The 17,644-nt window shown below is 46.7% G+C and overlaps 1 protein-coding gene across 1 annotated transcript in view; it reads right to left on the bottom strand.

Moving 5' to 3' along the window:
- Positions 1-15,761, bottom strand: part of SNX21 (sorting nexin family member 21) — a 31,770-nt gene extending 16,009 nt beyond the window's left edge. The window contains exons 1-3 of the mRNA XM_078651897.1: positions 15,554-15,761; positions 6,399-6,700; positions 3,841-3,995 (exon numbers count right to left, since the gene is read on the bottom strand). Of these exons, the coding sequence (XP_078508023.1) occupies positions 3,841-3,995; positions 6,399-6,684 (441 nt within the window). The 5' untranslated portion in view covers positions 6,685-6,700; positions 15,554-15,761. The remainder of the gene's footprint in view (positions 1-3,840; positions 3,996-6,398; positions 6,701-15,553) is intronic.
- Positions 15,762-17,644: the final 1,883 nt, after the last annotated feature.

Genomic DNA, 17,644 nt, shown 5'->3' with positions numbered 1-17,644 from the left:
GAATATATAGGTGGGGATGGACTTAAGTCACGAGGTCTGCGCGATAGCACCATTCAAGTGATTTTAGGCTCCAAAAAATGGGTGGCGCCAGACCACAGGATGGATGGGCCTACGAACATAATGGCTGCTTTCGCCTTCTCTTGTTGTGCAATAGATTCAGACATTGTACCCTGAAGGTACGGTGTTTCCAAGGCAAAAAACAGATGCCTCATTAAGCAAGACTTGTGTGTATTTACTTATAAAATGGAACTCTTGGTACAATCAACTGACACTAAATAGGAGTTTGCTCAACGTGAAAACAAACTTAATTTAAATTTGTGGTTTGACTGGCTGCCAGGGTTTAAGTCACTAAAGTTTGACACACAGTAAAGGAGTAAACATTTCACTTTCATCTCAGATGCAGTGCAACCCAAAATGAACTAAGTGTTTGCCTTGGTGAGCAATACTAAATTGAGCGAGTTCGCCCATTTCACATTCTCTTGTTTACCCATCAAGAGAGCCTGCCATTTCACACGGGATCTGTAACGTTTTCAAGTTCCCAGAGTTTTGTGGGAAAATTCAGCACAGATCTCAGCACAAACTGCACAGCACGTACAGCTGTGCGCAAAACACAAAGCTCTGCAGGCACGGCACCATGGACGCAGCTCAGTATTAGAGGCCATAACCCAGGATCTACAAATGCTCACAGTTGTGCAGAAACATCACGGATGATAATTCACTAAAATGCCATGGGGTAGCGGATGCGACATGTTGCACCCTGTCAATTCTAATGACCTAGCTGAATGGACCAAACCCTGTCCCAGCCTTAGCCACTCAACAATCTCCAATTTGCTGCTTAGTGGCCAGGAGTAGTGCAAGGGCTGGGCATACCAGAGAATAATCACCTTCATGACCACTGAAACCAGGAGTAGCAAGAGCGGCGGCATAGGTACCAAAGCACAAACGTGGGGTAGCCGCTGCAACACTGGGCTGCCCCTAAATGACGTGCCCTAGAAACAAGACGTAACAGCATATACTACTCTCCACAAAAGGCCTTGCCAAAAGTGCAAACACGGCCACCTCAGAGACAGCGGAGATCGCTTTGCAGAAGCAACAATAAGCTTGGTAGAAACAACACACAAACTACAAAAAAGAAAAAGCTGAAGGAAGCCAACACATTCGAAATTCAAGGCAGGAAACAGGAAGCAGCGGTAGAATATGAGGATTACCTGAACAGCTTCTTCTGTGGCAGCAAAAGGAAAGGACGAGAAGAAGCATGAACCCCCACATTGCAACTTCTTGGTACACAAATACAGGTATAAAGGATGTTCATGCTCCTCATTGGCCATGGACACCAATCACTGTGTAACAGTTCTCGATTAAAAGCACAGAATTGTCCTCTCAAGTGCATAACTTGTAGTAAGGTGTGTCCTCCCTGGGTAGTGCTTTAAATGGGCAGGTACTACGGAGTACTCGGTACCTGCGCTTCTTTAATTTGGAAGGGATTGTACCAGCACTTCTCAGCAGTGCTCCAATGCTTTTATTGGGACATTACCCACACTACTTCTCAGCAACAAACAGGTACTCTGGGACAAGGAGTACCTGCACTTCTATATTTCCATTTGAAGCACTGTTCCCAGGGGCTTATTTTTTCAATCAAGGACCTGCGGCCATACCTTCCGCAGGAAGGAACAAGACCCAGATCCATACATGTGCAAGTTCTGTCACTCCTCTGTGAGGGTCAAGATTCAGGGGGGTGTTTTCCGAAGACCCCCTCACAGGGAGTGCGTCCTGCGTCAATTTCTCCACAGGTGATACACAAATTTTAATGGAGCATCATGATGTTCTATATTCTATCGACTGATTTGCGCCAGTGACACAAGCAGCCCTGCCCACCCTTGGCCCAGTTATCGAAGTCCACTGTTTTAAAAAAGATGTGGTGAGCACCTGGCTTTAGAACACCTTTGCACATCCCATGAAAAGCAACGTTTTGCCCATGTGATCAGTGCCTCATGCAATGCATCAGGAATGAGGCTGTGCTCTTGGTGGAAATGTGTTTAGATGCATCATCTGTGATAGGACAGGATTCTAATTCTTGGCTCACAAATTCTACATGTAACAGATACATACATATCTCGTAAGAGAGTCTGCAGCATTTGCACAGTAGCCTTGCGTCTCTTCTGTGTGAATACCGCAGAGTTTACACTTTGGTCACAGATCTCTTCTGGAGGCTTTCTCTAGCTTTTAGTTGGAATGCACATCTTCAGAATATGTTCTGCATTGTTTACACTATGGATTCAAATCTCCTTTGAGGGGATTCTGCATTGTAAATAATAGATGCAAAACGACTCGCGATTCTGCATGGTTTACGTTGCAGAAGGAAGCTCTACTTGAAAAATCATGCAGAATTTATAAAATTGGACCTTCTGGAGATCCTATTTTTTTTTTTTAACACTATGCATGTGGGATTCCTAAATGAGATTGTGCATTTTTTGGCAATGTGTCTAGAGAGTTCTTCTGTGCGGTTTTAACATTGTTTACACTAGTCTGATAAATGCTTCAGGGACTATGCCATTTACTCTGGGCGCAGATCCTAATAATGGATCGGCTGGGTTAAATCCGTTGACACAGATCCTCTGTAGGGATATTGCAGTATTTAAACCAACGAGGCAGACTTCAGCTCTGGAATTTTGCAGTGTTGACACTGGATTGATGGGTCCTTGGGAGAACTCTGCTGTGTTTACACAATGACAATGGATGACCTCTCCCAGGGCACTCTGCACTATTTCCATATTGGCGATGATCCTCTTCTACGGAATACTGCTGTTTGCAATGACAGAACAGTGCCTCCCCATAGGAGGGGATATATTCAGGTGTTTGCACTAATCGGCTCAGCAGGGATTTTACAGAGATTAGGCTACTGGCCTTATAACACTTCTGAAGGGATTCGCAATTTTTACATTATCGATGTGGTTTCGAAGGATTTTGAATCCTTTACACTTTAGCGATTTAGGTGATTTGCTAAGTTTGCAAACTGGCCATGTAGAAGCAGAACACTGCTGAGCTGGTTTTTGTCCCTGAGTTTACAAATCAGATGGGTCCCATCTGTGACAGCATAGCTAGGATTCTTTGTTGTTTACACGTGAAATGCACATCTGCTCTTCGGGATTCTTCAATGTTTACACTGTCTATGTAGAGTTGCTAAAGGGATTCTCTAGAGCTTACGAGGAAGGAGACAGAGGATATTCTCCAAGGTTTTCACTGTCAATGCTTTACATTTGCTCTAAAGATTCGGTAATGGGTGCAGATCTCCTGAAGGAATCCTTCTTGATCTACAAAATGGAGGTCACTCTACTGGAGGGTTAAAAACAGTGTTTACACTGTGGATACACACCCTCTGAAGGGTTTTTGAATCATTTATACCTTGGACTTCTCTGTTGTTTTGGACAGCCTTCCCAATAGCGTTGTTCTTTTTTTTTTTATCATATCGACCATTGGCCTTGCCTGCCACAAGGCGCTTTTATAATATAAAACAGGAATTTCTCTTTAGCCCCATAACACAATTCAGAGTCACAGCAGGTGTTAGAATATGCATTTGGTGACAACTTGTATAAGAAAAAACCCTCGCCCCCAACAGATATTTTGTTTGCGCTGATCCATCAAAACAGGTGATGTTCCCCGGCTAGACGACCAATACCAATCTACTTCTAAACAACAACAACAAAAACCTGGCTACTTTTATTTCCAAAGCACCTCTTTAAAAGGTGGGCTCTTGAATTTTTTCGCACATTCTAAACCCAATGAGAGTGAAACAGACAGAACAGTAACTGACTGCCCCTGCTTAGGTGAAGGGATGCTCACCACATATCTGGAGGCCTTGTCGCGGACCACGCTGGCATCAGTCACGTCAAAGGCCAGCCTCTGCGGCATGGTGCGGATCTGCGATTTCCTCCACGACTCTTGAAGCTGCTTTGTTAGCATGGATGCCTGGCTACATTCCTCACTTGTGCTTTGCTCTGAGGAGGAAAAAACAAACGTATGAAAAGACTATTTTGTCTTCTTTTTAAAAATCGCAGATGCGCCCAATCCCCCCTGACTAGTTAAGTGTGAATAAGTTAGCACTATAAAGGAAGGCCCTTTTGAACAAGAGAGCTTTCAAGCATGAGCTTCCTGTGCAGTAATCTGTGCTATCTGTGTATGTACCAAGCAACGAAGGGTGTCAGATACAGGACTCTGGAGTCCAAAGCTGCACAGTATAGGAAAGAACTCGGTCCATGCGAGTGATCAGACAGGACTCCAGTGAATTCAAAGTATTCTATGCATGACAGCGCAAAAACACGACTACCCCCACAAAGGGAACTGCAAGATGGCGGCACACGTACAATAGCTTTCAATAATTTGCTTCAAGTGGAGAACATTGTACCTCGAAAGAAGGCCATGTAGACACAATGGATGTCGGTTAACGCCAGAGGACCAAACCCTGTGTACACAAGAGTGCACAAGTACATTATGAACATAAAAAATGCACTAAGAAGGTCTTGTGTACACAAGAGGTTTCAGACGTCCTTCTCATACACAAATCTGCTCTTTGTGAGTTGATACACTACACAGGAGACATCACACACACACAACAAAGTCTGTTGGGAGTCACCGCACAATCTCGCACCAGTTTTCTTTTAGAAAATAGAGTTTTGAGAAGCAAATACCTCATTTAAACTAAAAAAACATTCAAACCTCCTCACCATATATAAAAGGGAAGTGAATGGAAACTGTACACCCCACAACTTCCTTTGTGTGCCGTGCATGGCAAAATAGAGACAAGAGTATAGACAGAATTCCGTACGCCAGCGCCTGGCCTGGTTTCCAAGTGATCCATGCATGGTAATCTTGCATTCAATGCATACAGACAACAATTATTTACATTGTCTGTGAATAGCCAGACAATGTGGCATGGGTCTTTTCCCATATGTGCAAGCTTTTAAAAGTTGATAGGAGAACAGTGGCTTTCTCGACTGCCCTCCTATTACGTACTTTTGTACAACCTATGGTGGCTGTATCAAAGAACTAACAAACTTACCAATGCAAGCGTACAGTTTTTACAGTCCTGAGAAAGTCTACTGGACGAAACACGCCGTGGTTGTTCACAGATGATGAAATGTACAGAGGACAAACAAAGCGACAAATCTAAGAAGAAATTCAGAAGATCTGCTAGCCTTTTGTGTAAAGGACAAAACATAGTTGGAATAATTTAGCTAGTGTCTATACCTGTAAATCAATGGTGGAACACATTAAATATATCTAGTATCCATCCAAAGGGTTCTATATCGTACTACAGAGAAATATATAAAGGACCCTTGTGTGGGGGACAGGCAGAGAGAGGGATGTGGCCCCGATCATGTGCCACGGCAGGAGAAAATTCATCCTGCACTTTGAACTTCCCGGCCCGCCATCCTAAACATGGCCTACCTTTGCTCATAGTTGCTGGGTAGTAGACTGCAGCGTGCATGCAAGCTTCACGCCCTAGATGGGGAAAGCAGCTGTGCTGTGGTCACAGGCTCTGCAGTAAATAGAACCTAGCTCCTTCAGACGAGGGAGAAAGGTGTTGGGTGACACTGTGGAGCCAGCTATAAAAAGTTAAGAGTGCAACTCCAAAGATGTAATAAAACGTGGCGGCCCACAGGGAAGACAGAAATAATAAGAATTTTGAAGTGGGGTTCCCTCCATACCCCTCAATACAAAGATATCATGTTCAAAATATTTATATAAAAATAACGCTCAAACTAAAAATCTATATTCTATAGAAACATATAGCAGATCATTTCAGTTCGTCATTACCAAATCATTATTTTCAGATTAAAAAAAAAATCTGTTACATTTTTCTTTGTTTTTACAAACATTCGATTGAAGAAGCTCCCAGCTGCAGTACTTGTCAAGATTAAGAAGGGAATCCCATAGGTTGAATTGAAAATGCCATTTATACAGGAGTAGAAGAAGCAGAGAAACATTTTCAAATGCTCCAAGACTCACAAAGGGAAGAAAGAGTTGTAAAACAGATAGGGTACAACCGAACTAGTTCAGGAAGATTGTAGAAAGAGTCATACCAATTAACAGAATTAAGGGAGACAGTACTTTGTTGACTAGGTCCCTTTTCACTCCCTTCCTGGGAAGCAAAATACCATATCTATATGCATAAGTGGCACCATCCTTTATACCTGCTCCCTAGGTGCTGAATTAGCATGTAGAGACTGGATGCACACCATAGCACATTGTTAAACAGTACACCAGCTGTTGATTAAACAAATGTGTCCTAATACACACAAACATAAGCACACTGCAACACCTCGACCACCCAGGTTCCTTCATCAGACATGTGTCGGGACTTGCTATGTGTGGACCCCAAAAGTGCAGGGTGTCTGTACCCACTGTCTCCTTGTCGGCCTCTGAGTCTTGTGGGAGTTCCAGGTCACAGGAGGCTTCCAGGCTTTGACAGTCTAGTCCCTCGTCTTCATCGTCTTCTCGGTCACTGTTGAAGCTGAGTGTCCCGCTCAGTCGCATGGACAGACCGTCGGTGTCATCCACCAAGTCCCGGCTCTCAGGACATTCCTCCAGCACGTCTGCATCGAGGCCCCCAGTTTCAGCCTTTTCTTCATCCTTTTCCTGCTTTGAGATGGTTCGACGAAGCCGGTGCAGGATCCTGGACGCCATAACGTCTGGCCCAGACCTGTGAAAACAGCACAGAGAAATAAGCAACAAATGGAGAGATCCATCTCACCCTCCCGCCCATGGTAAAGGCCACGTAAAAGGCTCTGGGAACTAGAGGAAATTGGCTCAAATTCTACTGGATCCAGTAAGAAATCATCATTTACATGGTGAGCAGCCATCACAACGCGGGCATTACCACGCGCTGCCATTACGACGCTGCTTTTACAACTTAAGTCGTTTCAACGTTGTAATGTCATACAACCATTTACTTTGTAGCCAACACATCATAGCTCACATCAGGAAAAAAAAATTCTAAAAGCACAATGATCCAGTCTCTCCCTAAAACAACTGTTAAAGGCCGAGTTTCTGCATACCTTTTGCAAACTTATTCCCACAATATAAGAAGTCCACATTCTGCCCACTCATCAAGACCTGCAACACACGAGACCTCGAATTGAATGCAATAAGGGAATGAAACTGCAATTCCTGGAACACAGCCCCACCCAAACAATAGAAACGAGACTGACTAGGCGAGCGAGTCTGGTACCTCTGTCCAGGTCTCATAGTACGAGCCGCCCTATCAGTAGCTTAAAGGTGAGAGTCCAGGTTGTTTGCCTCCAACTTGGAAGTAAGATTGAGCTTTCTTCTTACTCTTACGGTGCAGAGATCAGAGTCTACACACCTGTCTGCAATGCAACGTTCCTTGCCAGTTTCAACCTCCCGCATGTGAGAAGTTAGAGTTTAACCTGTTTTCCCTGGCACTGAAGTTAAGGTGTCCTTCACCCTCATACTCCGAGATCTGTAAGACGTTATCTTCACAAATGAGTTAGATCACCTTTGACTGGCCATTCCATGGATAAACTCAATACGAATCACTATAATGGCACGTTTTGCTGAACATAGAATTTCCCAGATACAGGATTGAGAAGGCCATCCAGACTCAAACAATTGTACACAAAGAGCATTTCCTAAAAGATCTTACTTAATCGGCACCTTCAGTCTTACCTGTTTACGCCTAACCTGGTCTACAAAGATCTTACAATCTTACGGATGAACTTGATTCACGTTTATGTACTGTCTATACCGGTTTGTCTGAAAACCACACCACCAGGCTGTACCCAGGCCTTTGACTATAACAAGAATCATGATTAAACAAGCATTTACAATGCAATGGTCTCGGCAGCATTAAAGGTAGAGTTATTGGCATTGCTCATTACATTTCTTTAAATCATAAATAAATGGCATGGTCACTTGATGGGACAAACCTACCAGGAAACTTTGTTAGATAGTGAGGTAGTGAAAGAGAGCGTGTTAGTGACTTAGTGTATTTGAGAGTGATGTAGTGAGTGAGTAAATTAGTAATTTAGAAAGAGAGTGAATTTGTGAGTTAGTGAGAGTGATGTAGTTATTTTTTGAGAGTGTGTGGTGATATAGTGAGGGAGTGATACCGAAATAGATAGTGATGTACTGATAGATTGAGTGAGATAGAGATTCAATTTTGAGTATTGTGTTAGAGTGAGAGATAGTTACTGTTGTAGTTATATTGTGTTGCTGTGAGAGATAGTTGAATAGTGAGTTATAGAGTTAGTGATCGAGTAGTAAAGTGAGAGAGTGGTGTGGGGGAAGAGAGTGGTGTGGGGGAAGAGTGGTGTGGGGGAAGAGAGCGGTGTGGACGGAAGAGAGCGGTGTGGACGGAAGAGAGCGGTGTGGACGGAAGAGAGCGGTGTGGACGGAAGAGAGCGGTGTGGACGGAAGAGAGCGGTGTGGACGGAAGAGAGCGGTGTGGACGGAAGAGAGCGGTGTGGACGGAAGAGAGCGGTGTGGACGGAAGAGAGCGGTGTGGACGAAGAGAGCGGTGTGGACGAAGAGAGCGGTGTGGGGGAAGAGAGCGGTGTGGGGGAAGAGAGCGGTGTGGGGGAAGAGAGCGGTGTGGGGGAAGAGAGCGGTGTGGGGGAAGAGAGCGGTGTGGGGGAAGAGAGCGGTGTGGGGGAAGAGAGCGGTGTGGGGGAAGAGAGCGGTGTGGGGGAAGAGTGGTGTGGGGGAAGAGTGGTGTGGGGGAAGAGTGGTGTGGACGAAGAGTGGTGTGGGGGAAGAGTGGTGTGGACGAAGAGTGGTGTGGACGGAAGAGAGTGGTGTGGACGGAAGAGAGTGGTGTGGACGGAAGAGAGTGGTGTGGACGGAAGAGAGTGGTGTGGGGGAAGAGAGGGTGTGGGGGAAGAGAGGGGTGTGGGGGAAGAAAGGGGTGTGGGGGAAGAAAGGGGTGTGGGGGAAGAGTGTGGTGTGGGGGAAGAGAGTGGTGTGGGGGAAGAGAGTGGTGTGGGGGAAGAGAGTGGTGTGGGGGAAGAGAGTGGTGTGGGGGAAGAGAGTGGTGTGGGAGAAGAGAGTGGTGTGGGGGAAGAGTGGTGTGTGGGAAGAGAGTGGTTCGGCCCTTCCCTCTTTCTGTCTAGTTTCACAAGGAAAGTAGGACATTCGCCAATTTATGCCCATGTTTTACAGACACTTTCATCTTTCTTGAAATGCATAAAGAATAATGTATTCTTCCAAGGTGCTACGACTGTCAAGAGTCCCATGAGTACTTCCATGAGTAAATATTTATGCATACAGAAATATAGCACGTCGTGTGTGTAAATGCAGCATATCGGTAAATCTGCATTAAAAAACGTTTTTCACGGCTTGAATATCTTTAGTAGATTCTGGACATAATCATCTTGCACACTACAATGGCACCGTAATGTGTACATTGAAGCATGGTTAAATCCGTTTACGATTTCAGCTTCATGATCTGTAAATTACTAACTTGAAGTTCTACTCTTCAGTGAAAGTATTGGACACACCGGAAGAAGGGGGCCATACACGGCGGGATGACGATAACACGGAGAAAGCCGGACAGCCACAACTGCAAACACAGCTCACAGGACACGGGCACACCGGGAACACAGGGAAACATAGAAAGCCATTTGCTTTGCTAATAGGATTGCATAGCAAAGCAAATGGCTTTAACTTAATAAAACTGTGGGCTAAAAAGGATGGGTCGGATTGTTACCCCGACCAATTGCCAGGGGGTAGGCTTAGTGCAAGCATTCTTCCAATCGCCTTATGAGTGCTGAGTACCATCCCATCTGAGACGTTCTGGTCCCCTCCCACTGGTAGCAATGAATCTTGTCTGAGAAGTGCTCGCATCCTCCCACTGCTGAAAAGTGCTGGTAAAATTTAATGAAAGTAATGAATCTCTGCTGAGAAGTGCCTGAAGCCTCCCACTGATAGAAATGCATCTCTGCTGAGAAGTGCATGTAGCCTCTCATTGGTAGCAATAATCCTGGCTGAGAAGTGCTGATATACTCCCACTTCTGAATTGATTGTAAACTTCCTGTGATAGTAATGAATCTCTGATGAGAAGTGCTTGTATCCTCCCACTGGTAGTAATGAATCCTGGCTGAGAAGTGCTGGTGTCCTCCCACTGCTGAGAAGTGCTTGTAAACTTCCAGTGACAGTAATGAATCTCTGCTGAAAAGTGCTGGTACCCTCCCACTGATAGTAATGAATGCCCGCTGAGAAGTGCATGTAGCTTTTTCTCTGGCACTGACACCAGTCCTCTACACACTTCCGAAGCCGCAGGTAGACGCACTTCTAGCATCTTTACATCTCCCACATTTTAAGCCTAGGAGGTAGCGCTGCCCTTTTATAGTGCCGCCAGCACAAGCCTGAGGACGCTGCAAACAGATCCTTGCTGAACTGTCGATGCACAGTGACCCAAAGCCACTGCATGCCCCTTGCCCCTGGTTCATGCACTTCAATCATCTTTACATCTCACACGGTGCAAACTTGCGAAGTGGGGGTGCAATGATTATAGCGCTTCCATTTCTCACCACCGGTCCAAGTGCGCTGCAGGCAGTCGTGCTCCTCGAAGACCAGTTGGAGCTGTGCATTCACACACACACGCAGGTTTGGCGCTGTAAAGTGCGTGGCAGCTGCAACACACCGAACCCTATGCACCCAGACACTATCGGCGCTCGTCTTCTGAGCCAGGGCACCCTCACAGAAGTTTACACCCGAGGGCGCTACAGAGAGTTACCCACTCTCACGTGCCCCCTGGTACTAGTATGCTGTGACATGGAGTGATTTTAAACCCCCAGCCCTGGTTACCTCTGCCACAGCGCTTAGAGAGCCTGGTTGCTGTGAAAGTGCTTCACAAACGCTATATCTTCCTTCCAATTTAACTCAAACCCACTTCAGTCAGGGCTACACATTTGGAGTGCTGTTATTTGCAAATGGAGGGGTTTACTTTCTCGTTTAAGTCAAGGCAGCTTTGTACACCCGGAAAGATCGGGCCAATATTCTCGACTTGTACGTGTCATTTACTATTAAAGGGGGTTACAAGGCATAAAGTGCAGAGGCCCAATCCCCGGCCTGCTGTGGTTTATCTCCCTTATAACTATATGCTTGAGCTGGGGACGGCTACAGCCTCCCCCTGCCGGCTTCCCCTCCTCTCTTGGGCCGCCCGCGCCTCTGCCTAGCCCTACTTTCCGGCACTCACCGTCTCCACTGCCTGCTGCAGCAAGGCACTCAGGCGGCTGAACATGGCTCTATGCTCCCCCGAGGCCTCCCCGGTGCCCGGCAGGACGCTCACCCGAGCGGCTCACTCTCCCTACCCAGCCTCGGCTACTTCCTCTTCCCGTGCGACTTCGGCCCGCCCTCCCTAGCTCGCCCCCTGGAGATTTGGGGTGAGAGACGGCCAAGGACGGGGAACGGCTGTGCACCGGAGGGACAGGGGCGAAGGAGACCGAGCGAGCGCGGCGGAGACGAGAGCCCGCACTCAGAGACAGCCTGTGAGTGTGAGCGCTACGGCAAAGAGCAGAGCGAAGTGACAGCAGTAACCAGATATGAAAGGCCTGTAATTGTGAGAGACCGACACACGGGGAAAGAAAGGACCGTAATTACGGAAACCAAAGACGTGGCTTCCTATCGGAGATAGGGTGACCAGATTCTCAAAACAACCTACTTGCTTTTCCAATGGAGATGCCAATGCGGGAAGTCAGGCAAAGTCGCCTGTGACGGGGGCGGAGCTGCATACGTGACCGGAAGAGAAGGCGGAGTGAAAGCGTCTCGCGACGCCAGAAGGAGAGCGGAGTCCCTCGGAATTGATCTGGTAAGTTACAAAGGGCTGGGGGGGCTCGGTTCCCTCGTTGTGTGTGTGCCTGTGTGTGTATGCATGTGTGTGACGGCGGGGGAGAGGGGGGGTGTGTGTGACGGTGGGGTGCACTCGTGTGTGTGTGCGCGCGTGTGTGTATGTCTGCGGAGGGGGGGTGGGTGTCTCTGTATGTATGTGCGTGGGCGCTTGTGTGTGTGTGTATGCGCATGTGCTTCCCAGGAGACAGCGCCAGGCCGCAGCGCTCGTTCGCGTGCACGTGTCACTTTCAAATCGCCTCCAAGGCGATGCGCGCGGCCAGGATTGTCTCCTGGGAAGCACACATGCTGACAAAAGAGCTTCGGCGGAGACGCGCTTCCGCGCGTTCAGCCGAGCCCTAAAAACGAAAATAAACCACTTGTACCAGTATTCATTCCAATCACCCCTACACTCCGGTCTCAGAGGCATGTAAAAGCCTTCTCCTCCCCCGACATGGTGGAATGTGGCTCCCTCCGTCCCCTGCTCCGATGTTAAATTGCAGCTCTCTGTTTCTCCTTGGAGGTCAGAGTCCAGACTCCTCCTCAGGCGTGAGATTCCTGGTTCTGGCCTTTTTCCCTAAGTTTTAAGTTCAGGGTCCTGTCTCCTGTAACCTCAGCTTGAAGGTCAGTATGAGGCCTCCTCTCACTCCAACCCTTAAAATAAATTCCTGTTTTCTTCTGCCTCAACTCGGACACCAGAGTACAGCATCCTGTCCTTGCCCCCTCTGTACAGACCTACTCATCACTACCTGGCACAAGTTCTGGTGGACGCCAGAACCAGTCTGTACAGCACAGCATCTGAGATGAGTCGCCATCATCTCTATGATGGGGGTCGGGGAGGATTTAAAGTACTCGGCTGGTTAGCAGCAACGTATTATTTGTCTGAAATAATTTTATTAAGATCCTTTGTTGACAATTACAGAATAAACATTAAGAATAGATTAACACAAATCTTCCTTAAAAAATAATTATTCGGTTCTATTGTTATATAGATCGTTCTCACTATTTGGACAAAAAAATAGTTTCACTTGGATATTAGATCTTGTAAGGGGCTTTTAGTTTTAATTTTCGAGAATGTAAAGGCCTTATTTCCCCACTGCTGTGCATCAGGGGTGTTCGGATCCATGCCACATTAACAGGACAAACACCGACTACGTAAATTACTTTCATGTAGAATCTGAATATGAAAATGTGGTGGATCAGACCCCTCTGGACCTTTGTTAGACAATTCAACTTTGCAGAACGCTCCACATTTCGTAGTTCCATGTGCAAGCATCTCATTCTTTCCAAGGGTTTTATGCAGCATTCTGGGATTTGTAGTCCTATTTTATTCCTCAATACAATCGGGACATTACAGAATGTTAATATAAAAATCTGGTCTGGATGAGCTACCCACGCATGGACTGCGAGACACTGTTGTTGCATAAAAGGGCAGAGTAGGTGATGCTTGCTGCTCTCTGGTACCCTCAGGTGAAACCTTGATGGAGACTCGGTAGATTCACTGCTAACATCTCACTTAGGAACCCTAATCAAGGAGTATAGCAGACACAGCAATGCTGACCCTGAGCTCAGGTTAGCTTTTAACACCCATCACGAGATGCCTGGGGAGCCTTAATACCTACACTCTGGTGCAGAGGCCCGAATGAGGCTTATAGGGCTGCTACTCGACCCTACACCCGTGACGGCTCACTGCTCCCTTGCAGTCTGAACGAAACTCACTCTTCAGTGACAAACCCTAAGACAGGCTGGTACTCAAAGTGAACGTACTGCTCACCGGTACCATAAGGAGGATTCCTGAGGGAGTCTTTGAAAAGACTTACTGCATCCTAGCCTTATCTGGAACTCTCCAAATCACTACAATATAGCTCCCAATATTCCCAGATCCATGCATGAGTAGCACATCCAATTTTATCTTTGCAGGGTTCTTGTAATCCTGATTTTACGATATGACTAACAGGACTTCAAATCCCAGAATGCAGTGAAAACATCTGGAATGGATGAGCCACTTACAAATGCACCTTGAAAATATGAGAACTGTACTACCCTAAATGGTGGTTCTATGCTCCAAGAAGAACGTGTATGGTAGGGCGTGGGTCCTACGTTTAATTTGTTCTTCAGGGGCATCAAGGTAGTTGTGTTCAGACTGGTAACTGGAAAGAATCAGAGATCCGAAGTGAAAGTCGTTGGGGTCTAATATAAAGGTATTCACACGCTTTTTACCCCCATTTTACCAAAATAATTCCTTTTTTTATTAAAAAAACAACTGTTTCCTGATCTGTTTATGTGATCTTGAGTTGCCTCAAACTGGATTGGAAGGAGGGTTTCTCCTGTGCTGCCAAGGCAGAGAAGTGACTGACAGCTGGCCTCTCCAGGGAGAGAAGCTGCTTGACAGAAACTTAATGACTGCAACAGGTTAATCAGCAAATCTAAAGGCTGCTTGACAGCCAATGTGGGCTTTAATTGATGGGGGTCTTTTGAAGATTCAGGTGTCAAACCGTAATTGTTTTTCAGAGGTGCTGTCAGGGTGTTACCAGTTTTGGAACTCGACCTTTTAATTGAAACCCACAAACAGTTTTGCAATAGTAACATATGACTGTGTATTACTAGAAATGTAAAGCTATAATGCACATGTAATATGGGGGGTGGAACAGCTACCATGTTTGTGACCAGAGTATGCTGTGCGCCAAATTAAGTCAGGACCTTAATTTTTGTGTGCATATTTTGTAGTAACTTCTCTCATATTGTTCGCCGTCTATCGATTCGTATACTGTGTGTAATACATTTTTTAAACTGGCATCCTATATGATACTGTATGGAATAAATTTCTTTTTTTTTTACGAATGACAGTGTTTTCTGTCAAACACAGGGTTCTCCTAGCATTGTAAATACACATATCACTATCACCTATAGAAACAACCATGATTCAAATCCGTGACCCTCCCGTTACACACACATATATATAGGAAGTGATCTTATTAACCAAAGTGGGTTTACCTACAAAAAGCAACACATTCACACAGATTTGTTTAACTTTCAGTTCCTTTTCATTTAAGGTGTGTGCATTATATATTAAACCCAGTTCCATATCGGGAAAATGCCAACAAAGCATTTTTGGAGTATTTTGTTCCCTTTCGCCACGTCTCTGACCCCCCCCCCCCCCCCAAACACACTGCGTCTCTGGGGTCGTCTCAGAGTGGGGAGATTTGCACGGAGGTAAACAAATGACGAAAAGAGGTACTGTTCAGAGGGTTCACTGTGCCGGTCCGATGATCAACTAGCAGGGGGTGAATAGGTTAAAGGTGAAGGCACTATTAATAGGGGAAGGTCTATGCTCAGTTGAGTCAGCTAGTGTTTCACCTCAGAATAAAGTGCGAAGGGGCCAATAAAGTGAAGGGGAACGCGCAGTGTGTTGAATATGTATGGAATGATATATCAACACCTGTGGCGGAGGGGTGAGGAGTGCACCTGCCGAGCTCCCCCACCAGTCCCCCGTATGGGGCGAAGCTATCAACAGTGCCACATATGCGGTGGCTCCAACGCCCACGGGTCCCACTGTACCCAAGTTACACTTGCTTTTCACGGCTCACCCAGGTGATGGAGGGGTTTATTTTTAGGGAGAGGGCTAGGGCCCCAGAACACCCGTCATTCCGCGAGTCTGACCACCGGTCTCCCCTCCCTGCACCCCGGATCCCGGCTCACCCCCACTCACCGGCGCGGCGTTAGGCCGCCTCCTCGGCCGGGGACCGGGACTGCGATGTTGTTCTTCCCAGTCTCTCCCTGTCTCCCTCCTCCCTTTCCGGGGCGGCCGGCAGCTGACACGGCCGAGCCCGCCCCCTTCCTCCACGGACTCGGAGGGACAGAGCCCGGGAGAAGGGAGAGGACGGGGGCCCCCAGCTGAGGCTGGCCGGGACCTGTGACGGGTGGGGCCGGTGTTAAAGGCGGGGAGAGGGGAATCTCGGCAGGATTCTGCGGGCAGCAGAGGGTGCAACATGCCAGTATTAAGAGTCAGCAGAGATTTAAGTGTGATAAAAAAAACCTGGGGGGGTTCTCTCAAAGGTGCGTGGCCTAAGTTATTAGGGCGTGGCTTAAAAGTAAGCTAAAAGTATTTACTTCTGCTGCTTCTGTCATTGCATACAGGTAAATACCACAAGTTCCAGTACACTAAGAACAAGCCAGGACTATTGGTTTTGCTAATGCTTGTTATTTGCATACAACGCTGGCTTTAGCACTGGTGGCGCCCTATATTCACGCATATTTTCTATTTATTAGTAGTTCTATTTATGATTACTGATAACATATGTATAATTGTTTCTTCTCCCTCACTTTTTAATTTTCTGTAACATTATATTATATTTTATTGTACCTGTCAAACTTTATTGATATGGATAATCATATATTTATAATTGGTACTTTTATTGTACTATTTTTTGTATTGTCTTTGCTTACAAACATTTTTTATAAAATATTTTGAACACAGCACAGGTGGCGCCCAGTGCGACAATGTTTTTTGGCGCCCTCCAATGACCACCTCTGCCACAGATTCCCTCCCTACCACCCTTTAGCAGTCTCCATAACCACTGTCTCAGATGCATTTAATTCATTTTATAGCGTCACTCATAAAAGTTAAGGGTGTCTGAGCACTTTACATAACACACATTACACAGAGACAATCAATCATAGGTGTGTAAATCAGTGTATAATGTTATGTTATGTTAATTTTGATTTCTATAGCGCACGGCTACTCCATTGGAGTGTCCCGGCGCTTTTATTGGCGGCTCATGAAAAGAAAAACATAACACAGAAAAACTAAAAACAACAACAGACAGCGAAGGAAACATATTAGAGGGTAAAAAGCCAGGTTTGAAGGCCCCTCCTGAAGGACAGCAGGTTAGAGGTACAACGTAGGGCCAAAGGCAGAGCGTTCCAGAGCTGTGGTGCCCTCAGCCTGAAGGACCGCCCCCTAATGCGGGCCTTCTTTATTCGGGGGACCATCGCAAGAAACAAAGATTCAGATCGCAAAGCACGGACCGGGCGATAAAAGCCAGGCCTGCGTTGAAGATATTTTGCTCCTGAACCAGAGAGCGCCTTATGAGCCAGCGTCAACGCCTTAAAAATTATCCGCTTCCGGATAGGCAGCCAATGGAGCGACTGCAGGAGGCCGGACACTCTGGCTCACCTGTGAAGGCCAAAGATGGCACATGCAGCGGAATTCTGCACCACCTGCAGCCGCTGTACAAGATATTCCGGAAGACCCAGATGAAGAACGTTGGAGTAGTCCAATCTGGAGCCAATTAAGGCTTGCACCGTGATCCTCCTGTGCTCTTCCGAGAGCAAAGTGAGAAACTTCCGGAGCATCTTGAGAATGCCGAAACATGTGCCCGTAAGACAGAGGATCTGAGATCTCATTGTCAGACCATTGTCGATCTTAATTCCCAGATTTTTTGCCAGCTGGGACGCCTGTGCTGGGGGGAACATATTAGTCGGCCACCATGTCTGCCAGTCAGGGTCTGAGGCACAGCCGAAAAACAGTACCTCCGACTTGTCTGAATTACATTTGAGGCTGTTCAGATGAAACCACCTGAAAACAGCCCCAAGACACTCCCGAATGCTCTCTCCATCAAACTCCTCTCCTTTCCCGCTCGTAAAGAGGAGCTGGGTATCGGCGGCGTAGGAGACGATCTGGGCCCCAAAAGACTCAACCAGTGCCGCCAAGGGAGTCATAAAGATGTTAAAAAGAGTCGGGCTCAACACAGAACCCTGCGGGACTCCGACTCCCAGCGGCGGCATCTCAGCGGAGCTA

This window comes from Lissotriton helveticus, chromosome 7 (genome assembly GCF_964261635.1).
Source record: "Lissotriton helveticus chromosome 7, aLisHel1.1, whole genome shotgun sequence".
NCBI classification, from domain to species: Eukaryota; Metazoa; Chordata; class Amphibia; order Caudata; family Salamandridae; genus Lissotriton; species Lissotriton helveticus.
The sequence above is the reverse complement of the archived record's forward strand: the minus strand, read 5'-3'. Positions and strand labels throughout refer to the sequence as shown.